Source organism: Lepidochelys olivacea (genome assembly GCF_965140295.1).
Source record: "Lepidochelys olivacea isolate rLepOli2 genome assembly, chromosome: 8".
NCBI lineage: Eukaryota > Metazoa > Chordata > Testudines > Cheloniidae > Lepidochelys > Lepidochelys olivacea.
In genome coordinates, this window is record NC_140418.1 from 73844959 (window position 1) to 73871779 (window position 26821).

The following is a 26821-nucleotide window of genomic DNA, read 5'->3' on the forward strand; positions in this document are numbered from 1 at the left end:
ATAAGCTTTCGTGAGCTACAGCTCACTTCATTGGATGCATACCGTGGATGCTGTAGCTCACGAAAGCTTATGCTCAAATAAATTGGTTAGTCTCTAAGGTGCCACAAGTACTCCTTTTCTTTTTGTGGATACAGACTAACCCAGCTGCTACTCTGAAACCAAGCACTGTGTGTTATCCAGTGTAAATAAAAATGACTGTTCAGGTGTAAGGGCCATCTAAGAGGTACCCAGAGGGCAGAATATTAGTTCAGCTGCCCTCAGCAACCAAGAATGTAGCTGAGGCTGGAAGCGTTGTAACAGAGAAATCAGGCAGGGAGCAGAAAATTCCCAAAAGATTTGGATAGGAGTAAAATCGTGATGGTGATGTAAAAAGTGTCCTGACAGAAGAACATGAACATGTTGTAGCATTTGTAGGCCAAGCGAATTGCACACCAGTGGCTTCTTGCATTCCTCCATTCCCCACCACAAGCTCCCTGGGTGTCACCCTCCCATCCAACTCTTTGCCCGGAAAGATAATGGAGCAAATAATTAAGCAATCAATTTGCAAACACCTAGAAGATAATAAGGTGATAAATAACAGTCAGCATGGATATGTCAAGAACAAATCATGTCAAACCAACCTGATAGCTTTCTTTGACAGGGTAACTAGCCTTGTGAATGGGGGGAAGCGGTAGATGTGATACATCTTGACTATAGTAAGGCTTTTGATACGGTCTCACATGACCTTCTCATAAACAAACTAGGGAAATGCAACCAAGATGGAGCTACTATAAGGTGGGTGCATAACTGGTAGAAAATCGTTCCCAGAGAGTAGTTATCAGTGGTTCACAGTCATGCTGGAAGGGCATAACAAGTGGGGTCCCGCAGGGATGGGTTCTGGAGTAATTCTTCCGCTCTACTCCGTGCTGATTAGGCATCAATTGGAGTACTGTGGAGTATTGGAGTACAGTTCTGGGCACCACATTTCAGGAAAGATGTGGATAAATTGGAGAGAGTCCAGAAAAGAGCAACCAAAATGATTAAAGGTCTGGAAAACATGACCTATGAGGGAAGATTGAAAAAAATTGGGTTTGCTTAGTCTGGAGGAGAGAAGACAGATGGGACATGATAACAGTTTTCAAGTACTTAAAAGACTGTTACAAGGAGGAGGGAGAAAAATTGATGTTAACCTCTGAGGATAGGACAAGAAGTAATGGCCCTAAATTGCAGCAAGGGCAGTTTAGGCTGGACATTAAGAAAAACTTCCTAACTGTCAGAGTGGTTAAACACAGGAATAAATTGCCTAGGGAGGCGGTGTAATCTCCATCACTGGGTATTTTTAAGAGCAGGTTGGACAAACACCCGTCAGGGATGGTCTAGATAATACTTAGTCCTGCCTTGAGTGCAGGGGACTGGACTAGATGACCTCTCGAAGTCCCTTCCAGTTCTATGATTCTATGAATCCTGTCCCATTGACTTTAACGTCAATGGGATTTGGATATCGGCAATGGCATATTGCTTATTAACATTTTTGGAACAAATGCCCCACCTGCAGCAGGTTTGCAAGGCTGCAGCCAGAGAAGGAAGCACTGGGAAGTGCCAGGCATGCAGGTTTGCAGAGCTGCAACCTGGAAATGAAGCGTTGGGATGCACCTTCCCTGGACATCACCCTACAAACTTGCCTGAAGCCAGTGCTCAACCCATTCCAGCACTTCCTTCAGGGGCTGCAGCCCTGGAAACCAGCCTGCACACATAGGGACTACACAGGAGATAATGGGCTGCAGCCCAGAAGCTGGAGCTGTGTGGCACCTCTCTCTGCACAGCCTGGGCTGCATCCTGCTGGGGGACTGTACCTAGACTTCTGATTCCTGGAGAGTGCAGAGGAAGTATGGCGCAGCCCTTCCAAATATCCCACACTCCCACTCCTGTAGAAAGCCTCTACATCTAGCGTGCAGACCCACACCATGCTGTTCTCTGCCACAAGCAGGTTTGCAGGACTGCAGCCAAGGAAGGCACATCCCAGCACTTCCTTCCCTGGCTGGTGCCTTGCAAACCGGCCTTCCATTTATTAGTAACTGCCGGATAATAGCAACTTTTTGCTGGCAACAGAGGAGTTGCTAATAAGCGGAATTAACAGTATGTCTTCTTGCAGTGGCAGAGAGAAGGGTGTTCTGAATGAAGAGTCTATAATTATGGAACAAAGTTGCACACAAGTCAAGCCACAATCTCACCATTTGCAAAGCAAGGTGCAACATACATATATGAAAAAAAGACTTTCCTAAACAATTATGTAATAGTTATACCTACACAAAAGGAATTCACCCTCACTCTGCTCTGTAGAGAAATGTCAAATGGATAAGGAAGAAGAGCTCTATCTTCTTGACATAATTTGGATGTGAGGTGTTCAGGTATTTTGGTGATGAGTGCCACAGAAATGTCTATAATTAAATAAACGTTGGTAACAGACAAAAGCGTCAAACAAAAGTACAGTTACAGTTGCTAAGGGCAAATAACACCCACTTCAAAACCACAAAAATCAGGAAGTATGGAAATGGACACACCCAGACAGTGGACACTTCCCAAATGGACACACCCAGACAGTCTTTACCACAAAAAAAGTCAACAGTTATTGTAATACTGGGTATTGCAGCCATCTAGACAACTTTAACTCTGCCCTCTGTATGATGATACTGTATTTCCTAGTTTATGTGGTTTGATTTGGGTGATGTTTGTCCTTTAAAATTTTAATCATTTAAGGACTGTTTGACATATTGGATTTGTGAACTACTATAATATGTTGCTATTAAGAAGTGTTCACAGGGAGAGGCACAGTGGTGGTGTGTAGAGTAATTGTTATTGATTGTGGGCCAAAGAAGAGGGATACAGTATTATGGCAGGAGTCACCAGATGGTGCTATTAGTCTTACAAGTTATTTTTCTTAAATTGCGAACAGCGTACAGACTGGGAAAAAATGTATTGTTGCTAATTTTGTAATGAGAGTTATTTTGGAGGCCTGTTGCAATCAGCAAGAGTGTTTGCTCTATTCTCAATATTTCAGTTGTTTCCTTCAAACCAAGCATTAGTTTTTGGAGTGAGATTTCTGAAAGGGGATTGCCTTCACGCTGTTTGTGACGACCTCTGTTCAAGGACTGGTGTATACAGCATAAATAAATAACTTACATTTAGAAAGTAACCTGACTCCATGAAATTGATTTCCTTTTCAATGAGAAACCAACTCGCAATGCTCTGAAATGAGTGGTGAAAGGTTTCCAGTGTCCCTGAAAAACCATGTTCACTTCCAAACTATGCAAGTAGAACAAACACTTAAGTACTGTATTGTGCAAACACTGGTTCTGAAATATTTACAGGAGGAAAAGCCACTTCCTGAATTTGTAAGTGTGTTTTGGAACTTGCCTTTGTTTCTGCATTGGAATACACATAAAACTTAGGTATGGTCCCACAGTTTACTTTGAGTATCAGGCTTGAAAGTGTACAGCTGTACATCCAGCTGTTAACCATGGGGAGGGGAAGAAGAGGAGAAATGGATTGGAAGAATTGCAGTTTCCTTTATGGGTGGTAGAAGTAGCACACTGTGGCACTCCTTTTAGCTTGTGTCTGTGACTTTGTAATTTTGTATGCAAAAATTACATTTTTTACTGCTGGGGGAATTCTGCACCAAATAATTAAAAATTCTGTGCACGTTTTAAAATTCTACAAAATTCTGCAAATTATATTTGTCAAAATAACTCTATATAACACACCAGTTTCAATTATTTTGGTAATTTATTCAAAAATACCTGTCAGCAAATGTCTGTAACAATACAGATACAGGAAAAAATTCCCCCAGGAGTAGAGAGTTAAAGAAACCCATATGACAGCCCCATCCCTGTTTCTCTGCCCCCTCACTATCAGAGCCCAGCCGGGGGGCCAGACACTCTCATCCCCTCCCACCCAGAGCCCAGCCGTCCCCCTGCCAGACCAGACATTCACATCCCCTACTCCCCAGAGGCCAACTGTGGCCCCCGGCCCCCAGCCCAGACATTCAAACCCTCTACCCCACAGAGCCCAAGGATCCAGAGGGAGAAACAGTCTGATGCTGGGTACCGGGCTTGCACAGAGTTTCTTGCGCAGTTCCGCCACCTCCTTCCTTTAGTGCGTGCTGGGAACTGCAGCTGCTAGGAACACTCCAGTTCCCTCCCCCATCCCTGGCCTTATCTTCTGTTTGTGAGCTGGGCTCTGCTGGGTCAAGCAGACCCTAGTGGCAGCCAACATCTCTGCATCCCATTTCGGGGCGGAGTGGGGGTGCAAACAACTTTCATTTCTGTATTGCACAGTGGTGCAAAATTCCCCCAGGAGTAATTCTGTGTGTACACCAAATGTGGGAAGATACAGTCCTGAAACATAAACCCTTGTATCAGAGGCCCGGTATGAGGCCTAAGGCCTGAACTAAATGAATGGTCAAGACTTTGCTAACATAAAGCAAAGTTAGGCTGTGAGCTAGAGGCAGGCCCTGCTCACAGAAGTTGGCAAGGAAATGGCTGATGTTGCAAAAATATACATACCTAAAAGGTACTGGACACTAGAGATACCAGAACATTCTGATACTTGCACATTCCACACACATAACAAGTAACAGGCTGACCCATCCTAAAGACAGGGGCAAAAGGGTAATATGATGGATAGAGTTGTTTTGTTCAAACCAACATGTACAAGGTGAGAGGCGGCACCTCGCTACGTAGAGAGGTTGCACCTCAATACGTCAGAAACGATATGTAACTTGTTTGTTATAAGAATGCATCCCTGAGGCAGTGTCTCTGTACAGCCTAGGGGGCAGTGGAGTGTCCCGCCACTGACTGAGCTGCGTCCATTGTCAGGGGGCACATATTCGCAGTATGTCCTGTAAAGTCTGCTGGAAACTATTACTGTGCTTTGTTTGACAATAAACCTGGCTGGGTGCCTTCGTACCTTATCAGAGTTGGGCGTTCTCTCGGGGTCTGCTGTGCCAGTGATCTGCAGAGCTGGGGCAGCACACAGAGGGAACACATGCATGCAGCTGACTGTTATCAACATTGAATAGAGCAGAGCACCACACTGGTGACGTCTGACAACACCAAGTGTCTCAGTTTCAGGGCAACTGCACCTGTATTCCCCCTCTGTAGTCCACTAAGGGCACCTGCTTTAGGCTTCCAACTCCCAGCCTTCTCCTGTGTGGAAACCTATGTTTCACTCTCTTTTGACTGGAAATTTTAATGCTTCACAGTTCCCTGATTTACACTGTGATATCCCTAGCAAGCCAGTCTGCCTAAACAGGCCAATGCCTGAGCTTGGCTTTTTCTCCAAAGACTATGACCAACTATATCCACAGTTATAAGTTAAACACAGATCCTTCTAAGCAAGCACATTTATTCTCAAGGTAAAAGCATTAAACATATAAAAACATTATCTTGTTTTAGTATATACTGCATACGATACGTTAAACAATATTAAAACAACCTACACACATGCTAAAAAGCTTACCAGAGGTCACTTCAACTCCAACCTATGGCTCTGGTAGGTTTTTAGTCCTTCAAAACCCACAAGTGGGGTTTCCCTGTGGTTACAAGTTCATCTCTCTTAAATCTAGAAATAGGACCTGGGCTGGGCAGATCAGCCATTTCTTTATATAGCTTGGGCTGTTGACCTTGGCCCTCTGTAACAGGTAATCAGCAGACACTCATCCTTTTCTAAGGGCACATCTTCAAAAGACTAGGTTTTTGCATAACCAGAACTGGGTAATTTGCATTAACCTCCGCCTAGAGATTCCCCAGTAAAATCCTCTTAACACTTATTGTCCCAAAGGTCCTAACTTGTTTGGCACATTTTCAATATAGTATTCTGAACTCCTAGGTCTTACATCTATCACATCTCCCTTCTAAAGAGGTTACATACAATCCTAGCCCACAATAATACATAAACTTAACACAATATTGTCTTTTAAGCATATTGCAGGAAATTGCTCTGTTGCACCATGCACTGCAGATTCTTTGTAAATGAATTTCTAACAGTTTTTATTAAACAATCAAAAATAAACCTGATTAGAACAATAAAGAAACGTCTTAAAGTTAAACAGTGTTGTGGGGGAGGGAGGGGGAGTGTCTCCATTTCTTAGGCAACTATACTTCTTGCCTCTGCCTCTTCTCATTCTTCTCCCTTCTGGTGTTGTCATTAGCCAGGATGGGCAGAGATGGTGTTCCTAGCCTTTGTTTGCCAGAAGTTGTGAACGGGTGACAGCGGATGGATCACTTTATCACTGTTCGGTTCATTCCCTCTGGGGCACTTGGCATTGGCCACTGTCGAAAGACAGGACACTGGGCTAGATGGACCTTTGGAATGGGTTACCATGGGAGGTGGCGGAATCTCCACCCTTAGAGGTTTTTAAGGCCCAGCTTGACAAAGCCCTGTCTGGGATGATTTAGTTGGGGATTGGTCCTGCTTTGAGGAGGGGATTGGACGAGATGACCTCCTGAGGTCTCCTCCAACCCTAATATTCTATGACCCAGTAGGGTTGTACTTATGTTGCGTGTTGGGGCCCAAAGTTAATAGGGGTATTTGATGATTCAAAGAGTTGGGCTCCCACATGTAATTGTGCTCGCTGCCCTGAGCTGGAACCAGGGAAAGAAAGGGAGCATGGCTGTGGGGGTACAGTGGGAAACATCTTTTGTGCAGATTTTGTCTGGGTCCTGATTGAGAGCACTAGATTGACAGTGGGCCAACAGACAGTATGAACTCCAGCAGAGCATTCTGCTTCCATACTGCCTTTAGGAGTTGCCTCTGCTTGTCCCTCTTTAATTACAGTGTCTTTGGCCAGTGCAACTCTCTCTGGATAGTTGCTCTTCTTTTTCCCTCTCTGACCACAAAAACAATCTCCAGCTCTCCATTGCTTTCATTTGGGAGAACAGGGGGGGGAAAAGGAAGTCTGCAATGAGATTGCCAAACATGTCATCCTGTGTTCTCCGTTTCTTCACCCTCAGGTTAGCCAGCTACTCAGCCACTGATAAAAGCCCTGTCCTGGAGGTCTAGCCATTGCAGATGCCATAGCAGGGGGAGTATGGAAAAAAAAAACAAGTGGAAGTCAAATCCTAGTGAGGTAAATAGAAAGGAGCATAAACACTGCCAAATTAAATGTAAAAATGTAATAAGAAAAGCCAAAAAGGAGTTTGAAGAACAGCTAGTCAAAAACTCAGAAGGTAATAACAACATGTTTTTAAAGTACATCAGAAGCAGGTAGCTTGCTAAACAACCAGTGGGGCCACTGGACAATCAAGATATAAAAGGAGCACTTAACGACGATAAAGTCATTGCAGAGAAACTAAATGAATTCTTTGCTTCAGTCTTCACAGCTGAGGATGTTAGGGAGATTCCCAAATCTGAGCCATCTTTTGTAGGTGACAAATCTGAGGAATTGTCACAGATTGAAGTGTCCTAGAGGAAGTCTTGGAATTCACTGAGAAACTTAACAGTAACAAGTCACTGGGACCTGATGGCATTCACCCAAAAGTTCTGAAAGAACTCAAATGTGAAATTGCAGAACTATTAACTATGGTTTGTAACCTGTTCTTTAAATCAGGTACTGTACCCAATGACTGGAAGATAGCTAATGTAACAGCAATATTTAAGAAGGGCTCCAGAGGTGATCCTGGCAATTACAGACTGGTAAGTCTAACGTCCGTACCGGACAAATTAGTTGAAACAATAGTAAAGAATAAAATTGTCAGACACATAGAAGAACATAAATTGTTGCACAAAAGTCAACATGGTTTCTGTAAAGGGAGATCATGTCTTACTAATCTATTAGAGTTCTTTGGGAGGGGCGGGGGGGGGGTCAACAAACGTGGACAAGGGGGATCCAGTGGACATAGTGTACTTAGATTTCCAGAACGCCTTTGACAAGGTCCCTCACTAAAGGCTCTTACATAAATTAAGTTGTCATGGGATAGGAGGGAAGCTCCTTTCATGGATTGAGAACCGTTTAAAAGACAGGGAACAAAGGGCAGGAATAAATGGTAAATTTTCAGAATGGAGAGAGGTAATTAGTGGTGTTCCCCAAGGGACTAATCGTATTCACTTTATTCATAACCAGTCCTAGGACTAATCGTATTCACTTTATTCATAACCAATCTGGAGAAAGGGGTAAACAGTGAGGTGGCAAAGTTTGCAGATGATACTAAACTGCTCAAGATAGTTAAGACCAAAGTAGACTGTGAAGAACTTCAAAAAGATCTCACAAAACTAAGTGACTGGGCAACAAAATGGGAAATGAAATTTAATGTTAATAAATGCAAAGTAATGCACATTGGAAAAAATAACCCCAACTATACATACAATATGATGGGGGCTAATTTAGCTACAACTAATCAGGAGAAAGATCTTGGAGTCATCTTTTTGACTGCCACTGCACACTGCGTGGACGTCTTCAGAGAACTCTGAAGACATCCATGCAGCGTGCAGCAGCAGTCAAAAAAGCAAACAGGATGTGTCAAGGTTCCTCCCCCACTCTGAACTTTAGGGTACAGATGTGGGGACCTGCATGAAAAACCTCCTAAGCTTATCTTTACCAGCTTAGGTCAAAACTTCCCCAAGGTACAAAATATTCCACCCTTTGTCCTTGGATTGGCCGCTACCACCACCAAACTAATACTGGTTACTGGGGAAGAGCTGTTTGAACACGTCTTTCCCCCCAAAATACTTCCCAAAACCTTGCACCCCACTTCCTGGACAAGGTTTGGTAAAAAGCCTCACCAATTTGCCTAGGTGACTACAGACCCAGACCCTTGGATCTTAAGAACAATGAACAATCCTCCCAACACTTGCACCCCCCCCCCTTTCCTGGGAAATGTTGGATAAAAAGCCTCACCAATTTGCATAGGTGACCACAGACCCAAACCCTTGGATCTGAGAACAATGAAAAAGCATTCAGTTTTCTTACAAGAAGACTTTTAATAAAAATAGAAGTAAATAGAAATAAAGAAATCCCCCCTGTAAAATCAGGATGGTAGATACCTTACAGGGTAATCAGATTCAAAACACAGAGAACCCCTCTAGGCAAAACCTTAAGTTACAAAAAAGATACACAGACAGAAATAGTTATTCTATTCAGCACAGTTCTTTTCTCAGCCATTTAAAGAAATCATAATCTAACACGTACCTAGCTAGATTACTTACTAAAAGTTCTAAGACTCCATTCCTGGTTTATCCCCGGCAAAGACAGAATATAGACAGACACACAGACCCTTTGTTTCTCTCCCTCCTCCCAGCTTTTGAAAGTATCTTGTCTCCTCATTGGTCATTTTGGTCAGGTGCCAGCGAGGTTACCTTTAGCTTCTTAACCCTTTACAGGTGAGAGGATTTTTTTCTCTGGCCAGGAGGGATTTTAAAGGGGTTTACCCTTCCCTTTATATTTATGACACTTGTCATGGCAGGAAAAAAGTCAGAGTGATTTGTCTGTTTGCCTGTGTCTTTTTTTGTGTCTGTGACCGACCCTGCAGCAGCAGTTCCTGTGGCTCCTGTCTCACAGAGCTAGATCCAGCTCCCCTGTCTGCGTGTTGTGACCTACAGCACCAGCTCACATGCCACTCAAGTTAGACCCAGCTGACCCTCCGTCATGACAGGGGGAACATGGACAAACATGACCAGTGTTACAACCCCGCATGCCAGGTCTCAAGACCTGGAGCTGCTGTTGCAAGGTGAGTGCAGGGCAGCAGGCCTAGTCCGTGGGACATAGGAGCCACTGCTGTGGGGTGAGTGCAAACCAGACTTGCTCTCCAGCCCACTGCCCCCTCCGCTCTGCACAGGGCAAGGATTAGGGCTGCAGTGCCAGAAGAGGAGGGTACCGCTGCGGGAGGTCAGTGCCTTTAGATAGTGCAAGGAGGGCGGCATTTTTAAATAAAAAAAATCAGGGAGCAGTCACAGGAAATGTAATAATCGGGAGGGGGAAGGGGGGCAGAGAGAGAGAAGAGGAGGGCAGAGTCCACAACTTCCTTGGGTTCAGTAGTGGTCTAACTATGAAAAAACCTGTCCACCTCCTCAAAAAATGGACAGGCTATATATCCACAGCCAGACAGTTTCCTACCATCTCTGGTTTTAATGTAAGTTCTCATGAGCTGTTTGCTCTTTATCTGGCACTGGAAGGCATCCTGGTTGTGACTCTTCTTGAACAACTGACTAGCAATGTCCATGAACCCATCTTTATTATGGTGGCTGGGCCCAAGAGCTTCCTGCACCGTTGCTTCTCCCCAGATGGCGATGAAATCTAGGGTCTCAGAGCAGCTCTAAGCAACTGCTCAAGGCATGTTGTAAAGGGTGCTAGAGGAATATTGAGCAAATAAGCCAATCCTGAGACTGAGCCAGCTTTTAAACAGGGGAGGGGCCATCTGGACAGCTTGGCCCCAGAGCAGTGGAGGACTCACAATAAACACACAGTTCAGTCATCCATATCTTCAATGCAGTGTGGATAGCTGCTGGATGATTATCAAAGTAGCATGCGGCAGCAATTCGTGCACATAAACAATAGATTGCACTAGCTCAATTTGCATCAAGTGCTCAATTTGCATTAGCACTCACTGAATGAGAATTCCAAAGTTCACAATAAATGCAGAGTTAGAGCGCTCCAAGGAGTTGTGTTACATTTATGCAGATATTTCCAGATCAGACCAACGGAAGTTAGTGTGGATTAAACCCCCATGTAGACAAGCACAAAGTTTAAACTAATTGTTTAACTCTCTAACACTGCTAATCAATAGGTATTGCATTTTCTTTTAAACTATACCCATATTTTACTATTAAAAAGTAACATCAGTAGCACTTATTTCCAAAGAGCATTCACTGGAGACAATTATGTATTTTATATGTAAGCTAGAAACCAAAAGTAGCACACAATTCTGGGGCTTTGTATTAAGTACTGTATTATCTACATTTGTACAAAGCCAATCAACCATCAGCACTCAATAAGTAAAATATATTTCTTTTGCTGTATTTTTACTCAACCAAGTTTTACTACACACACACACAAAAAGAGGAACAATTCTCATTACCTGAAACATTAGAATCAATATCAAGTTTCTTTAAGAGATTTTATTTCTAGAGTAATCAAGTTCTGAACATTTTTTTGCTTTTCCAGGCTTCTTTTTCTATGTGGTATGCTGATCACAGGGTAATCAGAGACCATAAGTATTGTAATCAGATAATACATTACCTTTCAACTAAGAGGACCTGGCTCCAAGTGTGTTTTAGGTCAACAGTAGAGTATATATTGCTTTTCACCTGAACTACAGCAGGTGTTTGAAAGTGATCATATGATGTATTTGTAATATGAGCAAAGTCCATATTGATTTGTAAGGAAGCTTTTACAGTGATGTAAGAACACTGGGATCTAAAGGAGACCAATCTATTTATTTTTATTATATAGCACCCGGAAATAGTAGGCAGTTCACAGAAGCTACATAGCTGCTCTGCTGAGTTTACAATCCAATTAGTTTCCAAGCACTATATTTCTTAAATAACTTTAGAAACAATCAAATTAGTAGCTATTACATTTTTTAAAAATGTTAAAAGAATGTCACAGTTGCAAAGTCGAACACTCAAAAAATAGGAAATGACTAAACTAAGGTTGCCTGTACAACCTTAATTTGGTCTCCTGATGTTTTATGCGTTAGGATATAGTCTTTAATTACATGATCACATACTACTGTATAGGGAACCTTAATTTTGGTATTTTCTTAACTTCTGAGTGTTTCACTTTTCAACCATAACATTTTCTTAATGCCTTTTTTGGATTTTAATTTCCCTAAACCTTTAGGGAAGCAAACAGAAAAAACAGAAATTCCATCATGGAACCATGCTTATCCCCTACCTTATGCGTCGTCAGCAGGGTCGGGACCTTCAGGTCTACAGAACAGACCTTTGCCACTTGAGCTAAAAAACCCATAGCACTAGTAAATTGTTCTCCTTGTAGTGGTTGGGCCATCTAGAGGAAAAGTCAAGTTTTGCCAGTAAATTTCACGGCTATTTGCTAGAGATAACAAAGGAATGTTAGGCTCAGAAATCCTGGGTCAATTCCAGGTTTTTGAAGGGAGTGTGCTCAATGGTTATAGAACAGGGATAGGCAACCTTTGCACGCGACCCACCAGGGTAAGCGCCCTGGCAGGCCGTGCCAGTTTGTTTACCTACAGCATCTGCAGGTTTGGCCGATCGCAGCTCCCACTGGCCACGGTTCGCTGCCCCAGGCCAATGGGGGCTCTGGGAATTGGCGCGGGCCTAGGGATGCGCTGGCTGTCGCTTCCCGCAGCCCCCATTGGCCTGGAGCAGTGAATCGTGGCCAGTGGTGGCTGCGATCGGCTGAACCTCAGGACCCGGCAGGCAAACAAGCCGGCCTGACCCACCAGGGGGCTTACCCTGGCGGGCCGCGTGGCAAAGGTTGCTGAGCGCTATTATAAAACATTCTGCCCCTATACTCTAGCAGCCTATCCCTATTCTACCCCTCTGCTCCTATCCTATCCCTTTCCATGCTCCAGTCCATGTCCCCTTCTTCTCATATTGCTTCCAGGCAGCTTCTGTGCCTCCCCCCTTTGCATTCCATGTAGGCACCTTTTTCCTTTTCCACACTACCCGAGCACCAGTATGGAGTCTCCTTGATTTCAGTTCTCATTGCTGGTGCTACAGTGCCACTGAACACCCAGGAGGAGCAAATGTAGGAAAAGTCCTGCTCGGCTCTTGTAACTCTGGGATGTAGTATGCTTAGCCCTGTTGACATGTAGGAGCTGTGGGGAGATGGAGTATGGTCAGTACAGAGGGAATCTTTGGAAAATTTAGCTGCTGGCCTCCAAAACTCTAGTGATAATTTGATTTGCATACGGAGTTGTAAGTGGCCAAATTTGGCCAGATTTCATGGGAACAGCGAAAGGTATATCCCTGACAATAGGCAACGCCCTATCAAATGTTACATTTCTGCTCCAAAACATGAAGGCTCTAGAGCGTCTCAATAACTGTCAACATTTTTAACATTGTTTTCCTTATGTATTTTCCCCAACCTCATTCCCAGAAGCAGTTGAACCATTTTAGTTGAAACTTTCCACAAAAATTCATTTTGAAGCAGACACCAAACTTGAAAAATTTCAGCCCAATTTAAATTTTACAAAGATAAAAGCAGCTCAAAACGGTCTTATAATGGAAAATGTGAGGCAACCTTAACTAGAGTGTCACTACCAGTTCTACCCCCAGATGTGACTGACTTAAAAGGAGGGTGACACCAGTGCATCCAAAAATAGCACTTAGCCCAGTGTTTTAATCTCAAAAAGTAAAATATTCAAAGATGAATTGCTTCTTGTATGGCAAATTATTTAAGGATACAATAATTATATTACATTGGAATTCACAGGTCTTTAAACACCAAAGAATTCTACTCTTCCAGTACCACCTTGAATTAATCTGAAATATGTCTAGAAAGAGAATTAAAAGTTAACAGTTACTCATTAGAATGTTTTGACCAGGGACCACTACCAAATCAAAAATATTTTACATTTTGTGTTACATTACAAATCACACGGTGTTTGGGCCCAGTAACTACTTCTAACCACAAGCGGAAGAATAAAGTGAAACCACAAGAAGGTTGCTTATGACCAGCTTACTTATTCCCTGTCTCTACCTGAAGGTCCTTGGTCACTCTGTCAAGGGCATATTTTTCCCACTGATGGTAATTCACATAGAGAGAGCTCTTAGATCTTGCAAAATTGTATCACTCCATCTTCTTTTTGGTTGGACACATCCCAAGAGATGTGCTATGAATGACAAAATATATGCTGGAACTTCCTGCCCTATTGAAGTCAATGTAAGTTTTCCCATTGACTTCCAGGGGGCAGAATTTCACCCAGGATGCGTTTGTATGCAATCAGATATTATAATTACACCATACCAAAACAGATCTCTGCCTAGACACAAAGTTAGTATGTACTAAGTATACTAGGTATATGGTAGGTATATGGATTGAGAGTTATCTCCACTGGTTATATAAATCTATCAATATTTTCATGTACTTTATGGTTCACACAATTGTTATTTCAGTATCAATTATTTACTTGATTACACTAATAGCCATTTCAAAATTCAGACTTTTGTGACAAAGTACTAAAAGATTAAACTTGCTTATTGAGCTCTGGTGATATGGGGCAAGGACTGAGGCAGGATTTCATTCTTGGTTGTCCAATCTTTCTTTTTAATTTATTTCAATGGCTGCCAGTGGAGAATAGAACCCCATGCTTTTAAAAGCTAAAACAGATTTTAAGTCAGTCCCTTTAACAGAAGCAACGATTTTCAGCTGTCAGACACTGACCACAATAATTGGAATAATTTTTGTTCACATCAACAAATCTTAATTGATGTACTTGGGGGAAAAAAAACATTTCAGCATGATGTAATCTCTCAAATAGGACTAGTTTCTATGTATCACATATGTCTAAATTTAAAATTCTAACAGAAGCCACAACTTCACTTATATTTTTATGCAGCTCTGGAAGTAAACTAAGCAAGTCTAGTCCACTCCGGATAAACAAAAATCATGTCTGAGAGGATAATACTGATTGAAAAACAGGGCAATTTATTGTGAAACATTCCACTATACGGATATTTCAGTCAGAGGTTTTAATATAGAATACTAACAGAGTAGTTCCAGTAAAACAATGTTTTGTACCATTTCTTTTTAATAACTTCTGCATAGTTTGGTTAGGAGAATGCATCACAATGCAAAAGAACAAATGCTCCTAAATGATACTACACTTTTAAGTTTTATAACATCATTCATTAGTTTTGTGGATCTTCTAAACAAAATGTTGAGACACATTCAACTGGAAGGTAGTAATTGACCTTTCCCCTACTAAGATACGCAATATATGATTATTACACTACTTAAGGAACTTTTATGTTACTACAGGACTTGAGTCATACTTTACCTTGCCCTTAATCCCAAAGGCATCAAACAAGCAGGTGAAAGTTGACAGAGAAGAAACATTTTTGCAACTGCCTTGCATAAAGCAAAATTAGGATAGGTACTATGACACTTTGTGCAAGACACACGTGTTCTGGCTCTCCGAACAAGCAACTCCTTGATTTACTTAAGAAAATGATTTTCTAACCTTTATTTTATATGATTTGATTCCTAAATAGGGCTTACAATACCTACATCATCCTTCATGATACTCCTCAAACAAAAGGATTTCAAAGTCCAGAAATTTTTAAAGGTGAAATTCACTTTTCCCTGCACTCAAGCAATATTATCAGCACTGACAGAGAAGCTACATAGAGGAAAGAATTCCACCCACAAAAAAGACCAATTTACAGGGTGGAATAGAGGCAACAACTCTTCCACACCCCTTACTCAGTTACCCAGCTACTAGATCCATAGTTCTAGTCCGTTACCCCTTCTAGAGAGATCTGTTCAGGACCAGCAAGAAGCCCCCAGAACATCCACTCTGTCCCCCCACCCCCAAAAACACATACACCTTGTGTAATAGCCCCACAGGATTTAAATGGTGCAACACACTTCGAAATAATTTTTTGAGATTTGCACAAGAGCTTACTGTTGATTATTATTTATAGTTTAATAACTCAGAGGCCATACAAAAAAAATCTGGTAAAATGATCCCTGCCCCAAGTCATTTACAATCTAAATTAATGACAAGATGCAATAGGTGAATGAAACTGACAGACTGCAAGCAGGGCAAGGCAACAGTAATAAGAGTGTGCTTTCATGTAGCCTAATGGTGCATACAGTGTAACTCATCATTTGCCTAGCTTTTGACTGGTAACATTGTGAAAGCTACATGGCTGAAGTAAGGCTTATGAAAAAGTCTGGAGGACAGGGAAGTGGATGAATGGATTTTTGGTGGAAGATTATATCAGGTAAAAAGGCCATCATGGAAAATAAGCATACATACTTGTGGGATAATTGGCTGTGTCAAGGTTCCTTCCCCACTCTGAACTCTAGGGTACAGATGTGGGGACCTCCATTAAAGACCCCCTAAGCCTATTCTTACCAGCTTAGGTTAAAAACTTCCCCAAGGTACAAACTTTCCTTGTTCTTTGTTTAAAACGCTTGGTGGTGGCAACATACGGTTCAAGGACAAGGCAAAGAGCCCACTTGGAGATGTCTTCCCCCCCAAAATATCCCCCCGAGCCCTACACCCCCTTTCCTGGGCAAGGCTTGATAAGAATCCTCACCAATTTCTACAGGTGAACATAGACCCAAACCCTTGGATCTTAAGAGCAATGAAAAAAACAATCAGGTTCTTAAAAGAAGAATTTTAATTAAAGAAAAAGGTAAAAGAATCTCCTCTGAAAATCAGGATGGTAAATACCTTACAGGGTAATCAGATTCAAAACAGAGAATCCCGCTAGGCAAAACCTTAAGTTACAAAAAGACACAAAAACAGGAATATACACTCCATCCAGCACAGCTTATTTTACCAACCATTAAACAAAAGGAAATCTAACGCATTTCTAGCTAGATTACTTACTAACTTAACAGGAGTCGTAAGGCTGCATTCCTGATCTGTTCTTGACAAAAGCATAACACAGACAGACCAACCCTTTGTTTCCCCCCCCCCCCATCCAGATTTGAAAGTATCTTGTCCTCTCATTGGTTATTTTGGGTCAGGTGCCAGCTAGGTTACCTTAGCTTCTTAACCCTTTACAGGTGAAAGGGTTTTGCCTCTGGCCAGGAGAGATTTTATAGCAGTGTATACAGAAAGGTGGTTACCCTTCCCTTATATTTATGACATGCCCCCCCCCCCAATCACAGATAGGGTGAAACACTGGATGTGATTTCTTCCTGGAGCTCTAGGGGAAAACAGAGTTAATAAGACACAGGCATCCCTAAATATACTACTAACTGTATAAAGACTAACAATATTTAGTAGTTAGTAGTATAATTAGAGATTATAGTTAGTTGATTCTGGAAAACTTTCACTGGAGAGTGCACCAGCCACTTTATTAGAAGCTCCTGAGATGTGTTGTATGTCAAAATCAAAATCTTGGAGAGCTAAACTCCACCGAAGAAGTTTTTTTGTTATTTCCCTTGGCGGTATGAAGCCACTGTAGCACAGCATGGTCGGTTTGCAGGTAGAAGCGCCATCCCCAAACGTATGGGCGTAGCTTTTCCAGAGCGTAGACAATGGTGTAACATTCCTTTTCACTGATTGACCAGTGGCTTTCCCTCTCAGACAGCTTCTTGCTGAGAAACACGACAGGATGGAACTCCTGATTTGGTCCTTCCTGCATTAAGACTGCTTCCACCCCACGCTTGGACGCATCTGTGGTTACTAGGACCGGTTTGTCAAAATCTGGGGCCCTTAGTACAGGGTCAGACATGAGTGTCACTTTAAGCTGGTTAAAGGCCTTCTGAAACTCTTCAGTCCACTGAACTGCATTTGGCCGTTTCTTTTTGGTTAGGTCTGTCAGTGGGGCGGCGATTTGGCTGTATTGCGGTACAAATCACCTGTAATATCCGGCCAAACCTAAGAAGGATTGGATCTGTTTCTTTGACTTTGGGGCAGGCCCCTTTTGAATAGCATCCACTTTCGCCTGTAGGGGGTTGATAGTTCCTTGACCCACCTGGGGTCCAAGGTAAGTCACTCTGTTTAGGCCTATATGAAACTTCTTAGCCTTAACAGTTAGTCCTGCCTCCCTTATGCGCTCAAAGATTTTTTGTAGACGTTCCAGGTGTTCTGCCCAGGAATCCAAAAATATGGTCACATCGTCAAGGCAGGCGACTGCACATTCTCCTAATCCCGCTAGGAGACCATCTACAAGTCTTTGGAAGGTGGCGGGTGCATTCCACAGCCCGAAAAGGAGCACATCAAATTCATACAGCCCGACGTGTGGTGAAGGCTGACCTTTCCTTGGCAGATTCATCTAGCGGTACCTGCCAGTACCCCTTGGTTAAGTCCAAGGTAGAGATGAACTGGGCCCGTCCCAGTTTCTCCAATAGTTCATCTGTGCGTGGCATTGGATAGTTGTCTGGGCGAGTTACAGCATTTAGCTTACGGTAATCCATGCAAAAACGTATTTCCCCATCTGGTTTGGGAACTAGAACCACCGGAGATGCCCATGCACTTTCAGAGGGGCGGATTACACCCATCTGTAACATATCCTGGATCTCCCGTTCTATAGCAGTTTTAGCTTGAGGAGACACCCAGTAAGGTTGGACCCTAATTGGGTGAGCATTACCTGTGTCAATGGAGTGGTATGCCCGTTCAGTCAGTCCTGGGGTGGCTGAGAACGTTGGCGCGTAGCTAGTGCACAGCTCCTTGATCTGCTGTCGCTGCATACGCCCAAGGGTCATGGAGAGGTTCACCTCTTCCACACCTCCAGCACATTTCCCTTCGTAATAGACACCTTCAGGCCACTCAGCGTCGTCTCCTCCCTGGGCTGTAAACTGACAAACCTTTAATTTTCTGGAATAAATGGGCTTTAGAGAATTAATATGGTACACCTTAGGCTTTCGGTTGGAGGTGGGGAATGCTATGAGATAATTAACAGCTCCCAGGCGCTCCTGGACCGTGAATGACCCTTCCCACGATGCTTCCATTTTATGGGCCTGGAGCGCCTTTAAGACCATGACCTGGTCCCCTACTTTGAAGGAACGCTCTCTGGCATGTTTATCAAACCAGGCTTTTTGCTCTTTTTGAGCATCTTTTAGGTTTTCTTTAGCAAGGGCTAAAGAGGTTCAGAGGATGATTTGTAGGTTGGTTACAAAGTCCAGAATGTTAGTTCCCGGAGAAGGTGTAAACCCCTCCCATTGCTGCTTCATCAACTGCAATGGCCCCTTAACCTCACGGCCATATACAAGTTCAAATGGTGAAAACTGGGATGAGGTACAGCTCTGCAGGCAAAGAGCAACTGCTGCAACACTAGGTTCCAATCACTGGAGTGCTCATTTATGAATTTACATATCATGGCCCCCAGAGTTCCATTAAACTTCTCCACCATTTGTTTGATGATGGTAAGGGATGGAAACCAAGCGATTCACCCCATTAGCTTTCCAAAGGCTTTCCATAGTTCCTGCCAGAAAATTAGTCCCTGCATCTGTGAGGATGTTGGAGGGCCAACCTACCCTGGCAAAAATGTCTGCTAGTGCCTGGCACACACTTTTAGCTCTGGTGTTGCTTAGGCTACTGCTTCCGGCCATCGGGTGGCAAAATCCATGAAAGTCAGTATGTACTGCTTTTCTCTGGGTCTCTTTTTTGGAAAAGGACCCAGAATATCTACAGCTACTTGCCAAAATGGAACCTCAATGATGGGGAGTGGCTGGAGAGGGGCTTTGACCTGGTCTTGGGGTTTTCCCACTCTTTGGCACACCTCACAAGACCGGACATAGGAAGAAACATCCTTGCCCATTCCCTCCCAGTGGAACAACTTTCCCAAATGGTCTTTGCTTCTGTTAACCCCAGCATGGCCACTAGGATGATCATGGGCTAAGCTTAAATAGCTTTATTCAGTACTTAGTTGGAACTACCAACTGTCTCTGAGGATGCCAGTCTTCCCTGGTGTCCACCAGAAAGAGTTTCCTTGTATAAAAGTCCTCTTTCTACAACAAACCTGGATCGATTAGAAGAGCTGAGAGGCGGTGAGTTGCTCCGTGCCGGCTTCCAAGCTCTCTGGAAGCTTTCATCAGCTTTCTGTTCAGTCTGGAACTGTTCCCTTGATGCTGGAGACATCAGTTCCTCATTGGATTGTGGGCCTAGGCTTGGTCCCTCTGGAAGCAATGCAGGTGATGGGGCTGTTTCCGTTGACTGTGAACCGCTCTCCGCTGGTGCACTATGTTGGGGTTCAGGCTCCAGCTGAGCCTCTCGTGTAGGGTTATCTGCTGCTGCCGGTGCAGGTTCAGTGGTGCCCTCTGGTGTTGGGGTTGCAAGTACTGGATTCAGTGCTGACAATGGTTCTGGTTGTTCCGCTGTTTCCGGTTCTGAGACTGGCTCTACTACTGCTGTTGCAGACTTTGGCATGGGGTCCGGTTCCATCGCCTCTGACCGGGTCCTGGTAGAAGTTTCCGGAACAGAGCTAGGTGTGACAGCTTGCTTAGCCTGGCTGCGGGTGACCATTCCCACCCTCTTGGCTACCTTCACATGATTGGCCAAGTCTTCCCCCAACAGCATGGGGATGGGATAATCATCATAGACTGCAAAAGTCCACATTCCTGACCAGCCCTGTACTGGACAGGCAACTTGGCTGTAGGCAAATTGAAAGAGTTGGACTTGAAGGGTTGAATGGTCACTTGGATCTCTGGGTTGATTAAACTGGGGTCCACCAAGGAAGCACGGATAGCCAACACTTGTGGTCCAGTGTCCCTCCACGCTGTGACCTTCTTCCTGCCCACACTCACAGTTTCCCTCCACTCTGAGGGTATCTGGGAGGCATCTGGGCCTGAGGACCTCTGGTGTGATTCCGATGCAATGAACTGTAATCTGTTGGGGTCCTTGGGGCAGTTGGCTTTTACATGCCCCGGCTCATTACATTCAAAACATCATCCGGCTGATGGGTCACTGGGGCAAGGTGGGTTGCTGGAGAACAGTGTGGCAGGACGATAAGGTGTCTGGAGTATTCCTTGGCTTGTAGTTGGGGACTTGGGCTGCCCCCGGTAGTAGGGTGTGGTCTGAGGGTGTCCCTTCTGGTATCTGCTCCAACTGCGACCAGGGTTGTTTCTCTCTCCTCCCTCCACCCCTTTTGCTCCGGTTTGCCCCAGGTCTCTAGCAGTCTGGGACTGCTCGTATTGATCAGCATAAGAAGCAAGGCTTTCTGTGGAGTCCATTTTCTTATCCCCTAAACACTGTTTTATATCCTCCTTGGACATATTCAAAAATTGCTCCTAAATCATCAAATCACACATTCCTTCAAAGCTAGTTACACCCCTTCCTTTCACCCATTTATCTAACAGATCCTTCATCCGCCTGGTGAATCTTGCCCATATGCTCAAGGTTTAGCTGACCGCCATATTTGGGGTCGGGAAGGAATTTTCCTCCAGGGCAGATTGGAAGAGGCCCCAGTGGGTTTTTCGCCTTCCTCTGTAGTATGGGGCAGGGGTCACTTGCTGGAGGATTCTCTGCTCCTTGAAGTCTTTAAACCACGATTTGACAACTTCAATAGCTCTAACATAGGTGAGGTTTTTCGCAGGAGTGGGTGAGTGAGATTCTGTGGCCTGCATTGTGCAGGAGGTCAGACTAGATGATCATAATGGTCCCTTCTGACCTTAGTATCTATGAATCTGGTTTATATAAGCCACATTACTTAGCCCAGGTCCTCTCTTAAGGGCTCTAAATTTTACTCTATAAATTTCAGGTGTAACTGGAAATTGCTTTAAACCCAAATCCTTGAATTTATTATAGTCAGAAGCCTCATCAATAGGCATCTTACTGAATATGTCTAGAGCTCTTCCAGTCAATTTTGCGACCAATGTGGTCATCTTGTGAGCTTCAGGAATTTGATGGGAGTGTGCACAGTCTCTCAAAGATGAGAAAATATTCAGCAATATCACTGGATTCATCATACTGTGGACATAGTCGCTCCCATTTGTGGATTGTTGGGGAAGGATTGTTAGGGTCATTCGATATATTCCGATGAGCCTTTGCCTTCTCCATCTCCAGTGCATGTTTCCTCTCTTTTTCCTTCTCCTTTTCTTTTGCCTCCATTTTTCTCCTGTGGGCAGCCTCCCTTTTTCTTTGGCTGCCATTTATTTTTCTTTTGCCTCCATTTCCATCTGTCTGAGTTCTACCAGCCTTTCATGTTCCTTTTGTTTTTCCTCAACCTCAAATCTGGCTAATTCCAACTTCTGTTGAACAGTGCAGTCTCTCATCCTAACCTCTCTGTTCTTAACTAACTTTACACCCGAGAATTAGAAAGAAAACAAAACAAGAAAAAACTGGCTTGTACAATTTTGCTGTGCTGTAACCTGATATCCCCCCCCCTTTTTTTTTCTTGATAGCTGTTCTCAGCCTACAGAAAAATCCTTTTGTTATGCCTGCTGCTCTGTCCCGCAGGCAGAGAGACAGAATCTACAGCTGCAATCAACTTTTACAAAACCTTTTAAAATCCTGCTGTGCTTCTGGTTCAAAATGGTCTCTGGTTCAAAATGATCCCACTGCTCTGCCACCAGGTCAAGGTTCCTTCCCCACTCTGAACTCTAGGCTACAGATGTGGGGACCTGCATGAAAAACCCCCTAAGCCTGTTCTTACCAACTTAGGTTAAAAACTTCCCCAAGGTACAAACTTTGCCTTGTCCTTGAACCATACGCTGCCACCACCAAGCGTTTTAAACAAAGAACAAGGAAAGAGCCCACTTGGAGACGTCTTCCCCCAAATATCCCCCCGAGCCCTACACCCCCTTTCCTGGGCAAGGCTTGATAAGAATCCTCACCAATTTCTACAGGTGAACACAGACCCAAACTCTTGGATCTTAAGAGCAATGAAAAAAATCAATCAGGTCCTTAAAAGAAGAATTTTAATTAAAGAAAAGGTAAACGAATCACCTCTGTAAAATCAGGATGGTAAATACCTTACAGGGTAATCAGATTCAAAACATAGAGAATCCCGCTAGGCAAAACCTTAAGTTACAAAAAGATACAAAAACAAATATACATTCCATCCAGCACAGCTTATTTTATCAGCCATTAAACAAAAGGAAATCCAACGCATTTCTAGCTAGATTACTTACTAACTTAACAGGAGTTGTAAGGCTGCATTCCTGATCTGTTCTTGACAAAAGCATCACACAGACAGACCAACCCTTTATCCCCTCCCCTCCAGATTTGACAGTATCTTGTCCTCTCATTGGTCATTTTGGGTCAGGTGCCAGCTAGGTTACCGTAGCTTCTTAACCCTTTACAGGTGAAAGGGTTTTGCCTCTGGCCAGGAGAGATTTTATAGCAGTGTATACAGAAAAGTGGTTACCCTTCCCTTATATTTATGACAGGCTGGATATGTGATAAAGATTGGAGATGATGGCACAAAAACATACTAGAACTACTAGATAGGGTCTAACTAAGTTGTAGAGAGCCTTAAAAGTACTGACAGGAGACATATATATATTGGATGCACTGGAGAAGAGGAAGCCAGTGGAGGAACACTGAGGAGAAGATGACATGACCAAAGTGACAAGCAATGAAAATTATTTTAGCAGAAGCATTTGGATTAGATTTGAGGATGGCAAGGTTGTATCAGTCAAAGGTGAGGAGAATGAAATTACAGCAATCAAGATACATTTGTAAGGGCCTTGAAAATTTCTTTGGCAGTCTGGACACAGAAAGAAGGCCAAATTAGGTCAGGCAGTTTTAATTCAAATCGCCTGTTTAATTAGTTGGAAGTAATCTCTTCTCCCCAGATATGTGTACACTCTCCACACCATTCTAATTCATCTTGTAATAACAGCATTTGGGCTCCTCTCTAAAGTATATAACTGATCATTAGGAACAGTATTTTTAGGGTTACACCTGGCAAAACCCAAGGCATCACACACAATGACACACTCCATATGCAAGTCTCTTAAATTAAGGTTAAACTCCCACTTCTACATGTTCACTGACACCTATGAAAATAAATCTTTTTGACACAGAGCTTCTTCTTACCACTTGCAGCAGAAGTATAATATATTTAGATAGGTACAGTATGAAAACCTAGGACTGTAGTACCTGAATGCCTCTCCAATCTCACCACTTCCAGGTCCTCAAACAAAATCAGCACAGCAATATTATGCCTAACTTGTCCAAGCAAACGAAAGAAATAACTACAAAAAGCCTATAAGACCCCAAACCCTTTAATTTTGAAACACAGGTTTGGCTCTTCACCTCAAATTGCTTTGGCATATTTTGCTGAATTAAAAAAATAGCCTGAGAAATACCATTTTTACTGTCATTCTGATAAACTGACAACTTCCTACAATAGTTGGAGTCCTTTCTTACTGTTTCTGTCATTGTGCAACACACCATCATGAAGCAGCTTTCAGAACCTGCCCTATTGGTAGCTCTTAATATATAATGTATCAATTAATTTTTTAATATTGTGAAGCTTTTATGATCATTTGTATGAAAGACACTTACCAAAATAAAATTGAGTTATTGCTCAATCATTGCTAAATTCTTACTTAAATCTGCTATTTACACCTACTACAGTATATCTTGCTACAAACCATTTCATCTTCTAGATCCACCATCCTGATTTGTTTATGTTTATTCAACACTTTGAAGTTAAGTACTGTGTAGGTGTTAGGTATGCCATATGCCTGTAATACATGTTCAATTACTCAGTCCAGCAAGAGTGACAGCAAAGGGCAGGTTGAATTTAAAATGCATTCCTAACATATCACGCACCTTCTCCTACATTTCCCCAACAGGAAAAACTTCATAACACAACTCACTCTTCAATTACACAGATTAGTTAACACAATGACATATGAAAACAAATATACCAAAATTTCAACCTCATACGCTACAGAACTAGGGTTGCCAAGCCTCCAGGATTGTCCTGGAGTCTACAGGAATTAAAGATAAAGTCATGTGATGAAACCTCCAGGAATTCGTCCAACCAAACTTGGTAACCCTATACAGAATCTGATCTCCCTCTCCCTGAATTTCTTATTGATGGAACATACTTCACTATTCTAACATATAGCATAGAACAGAGGTACATTATTCACAGCCCAATCACCGTTCTGTGCAACAGGGCCCATTATTTGTTAAGGATGGATATAATTTACCTTAACTCTCAAAGTTGTATGTCTGTGAATTCTCTCTCCAGCAGCACTTACCAGACTGAGGGAGAGCGAATGGTGAGGGAGAAAGACAGCTTTGTCTGCCGAACAGAAGGGGGTTTCTTGGCAGAACATGTCATGCACAGGGGGGAGGAGATCACGCTCTGGCATTAAAGACAAATAAACCCCAGCATTCTCCTGGCCAGGCCTAGGGGTGGTGGGAGACTAGCAGGGCTCTCCGCATCTTACTTCTGCCCTTCTTCTCTCTCTCATCCCGCAAACATCATTCACTTCTCCCCTTCTCAGTCCCTCAACCACCCCATCTGCCTCTCCTGCGCCCCCTTCTCGTCTCCATAAAAGCCACAACTACCCTTCCCCCCACTTCTCCACCCCCCCCCGCCAGCCCAACCCCCTCTCTCCCCTCCCCCCACTCCGGGGACCGGCGTTGCCAGCCTGGGCCGCCCCTTACCCGTGCCTGGTGGCCGCTCTCCGGCGCTTGTTGAGCAGGCAGAGCAGGAGGCAGGCGGCCGCGCCGGCCACGACGGAGTGGCGCGCGGTCAGGTACTTGCTGTAGGCGGCCATAGAGCTAGCGCAGCGGCTGGGGGACTGACCCGCACCGAGCCCAGGCAAGGAGGCTGACGCAGGGAATGCCGGGAGCGGGGAGGGGGGGGCAGGGCAGAGGCCCCGCCCCCTCAGGCCGGCTCCTCTACTGCGGGCTCAGCCCCTCCTGTCACTCAGGCAGGCTCCGAGGGAAAGGCGGTGTGGGGGGGGCCCAGGCTGTGCTCGGCGCGCGTCCTGAGCTGCCGTTATGCGGCCGGCCTGGCCCCGCGGGGGGGGCCCCGTCTGCCGTGGGGCAGCTCGGCCCCTGTGCCCTAGGCCGAGTGCCCCACGACTCATTCCCCTTTGCAGACACAGGGGACCACGAAGTGCTTTCCTGGCCTTGGCGGCTCCCCTCTAGCCCAGAGAGACCCCTCACCTGCGGCTGGGGCGCGGCTGTTTGCAATAGATTCGGAGGATGGGCGTGTGCGAGTGAGGGGTTTCCAGTGCCATCTTGCTGGGCAAGTCCCTTCACCTCTGCTTCTGCACCTCACCCAATCCCTGCTCTTCCCTTAGCCTCTGCTTCTGCACCTTATCTCTGAGAAACTGAGTTCAGTGGACGCATTCATAAAGACACAGTAGTTGCAAGAGCCTGGAACAGCACAGATGGGCCAGATTTTCACCCCTGCATTCACACCCTGCACACTATTGCAATAATCTTTGTACAAACTATGCCTTGTGAGGTATCATTTGAAAATGAATAGCTCGCTGGTCAATATTATCATGGTGACATATGTGCAGCTACATTATATGAACATAAACTGAAATTATGACTGTCGTGTTTCCCAGACAAGTCAAAGACAAAGGACAAGCTAAGGCCTCTAGCCAGGTATCATCAAAGTTGATTGACAATCACCTGTCAAGTGGCCATTCTTTAGCAAAGAAGGAGGGCAGGAACAGATGGATCTGCATTCTAGCAAGCAACAGCACGGAACCTCTTTCACCATGAGACTCTGTGCCATCTCAGTGGGATGGAACTTTATTTAGGAGAAATCCTCAGGAAAATGCTTTTCAAAGGTGACTGAACTACAAAAGGGAGGGGCAAAATCACCCCTGTGTCTCTTTCTCTTGCTCCCTTTCACCTAAGAAGACAAAGGAATCAGCCTAGCTGTTTGACTTTGGGGGAGTTCCTGATCTGAGAATTTGGTTAGTAATGTTGCTGGGAACGTGTAATAAGGATTTTACCTTGAACCAAGTCTAGTTTGGTAAGCCCCCCCCCCCCCAGATGTTCTGGTTTAACTTGGATTTAAACTTGAAGAGTGGTCAGTTTGGATGAGCTATTACCAGCAGGAGAGTGAGTTTGTGTGTGTATGGGGGTGGGGGGGATGTGAGAAAACCTGGATTTGTGCAGGAAATAGCCCAACTTGATTGTCATGCACATTGTGTAAAGAGTTGTCACTTTGGATGGGCTATCACCAGCAGGAGAGTGAATTTGTGTGGGGGGGTGGAGGGTGAGAAAACCTGGATTTGTGCTGGAAATGG

The 26821-nt window shown here is 44.0% G+C and overlaps 1 protein-coding gene across 1 annotated transcript in view; it reads right to left on the reverse strand.

Annotated features, from left to right (window-relative positions):
* Window positions 1-25395, reverse strand: part of ABCD3 (ATP binding cassette subfamily D member 3) — a 70556-nt gene extending 45161 nt beyond the window's left edge. The window contains exon 1 of the mRNA XM_084635752.1: window positions 25212-25395. Coding sequence (XP_084491878.1) covers window positions 25212-25324 — 113 coding nt within the window. The 5' untranslated portion in view covers window positions 25325-25395. The remainder of the gene's footprint in view (window positions 1-25211) is intronic.
* Window positions 25396-26821: the final 1426 nt, after the last annotated feature.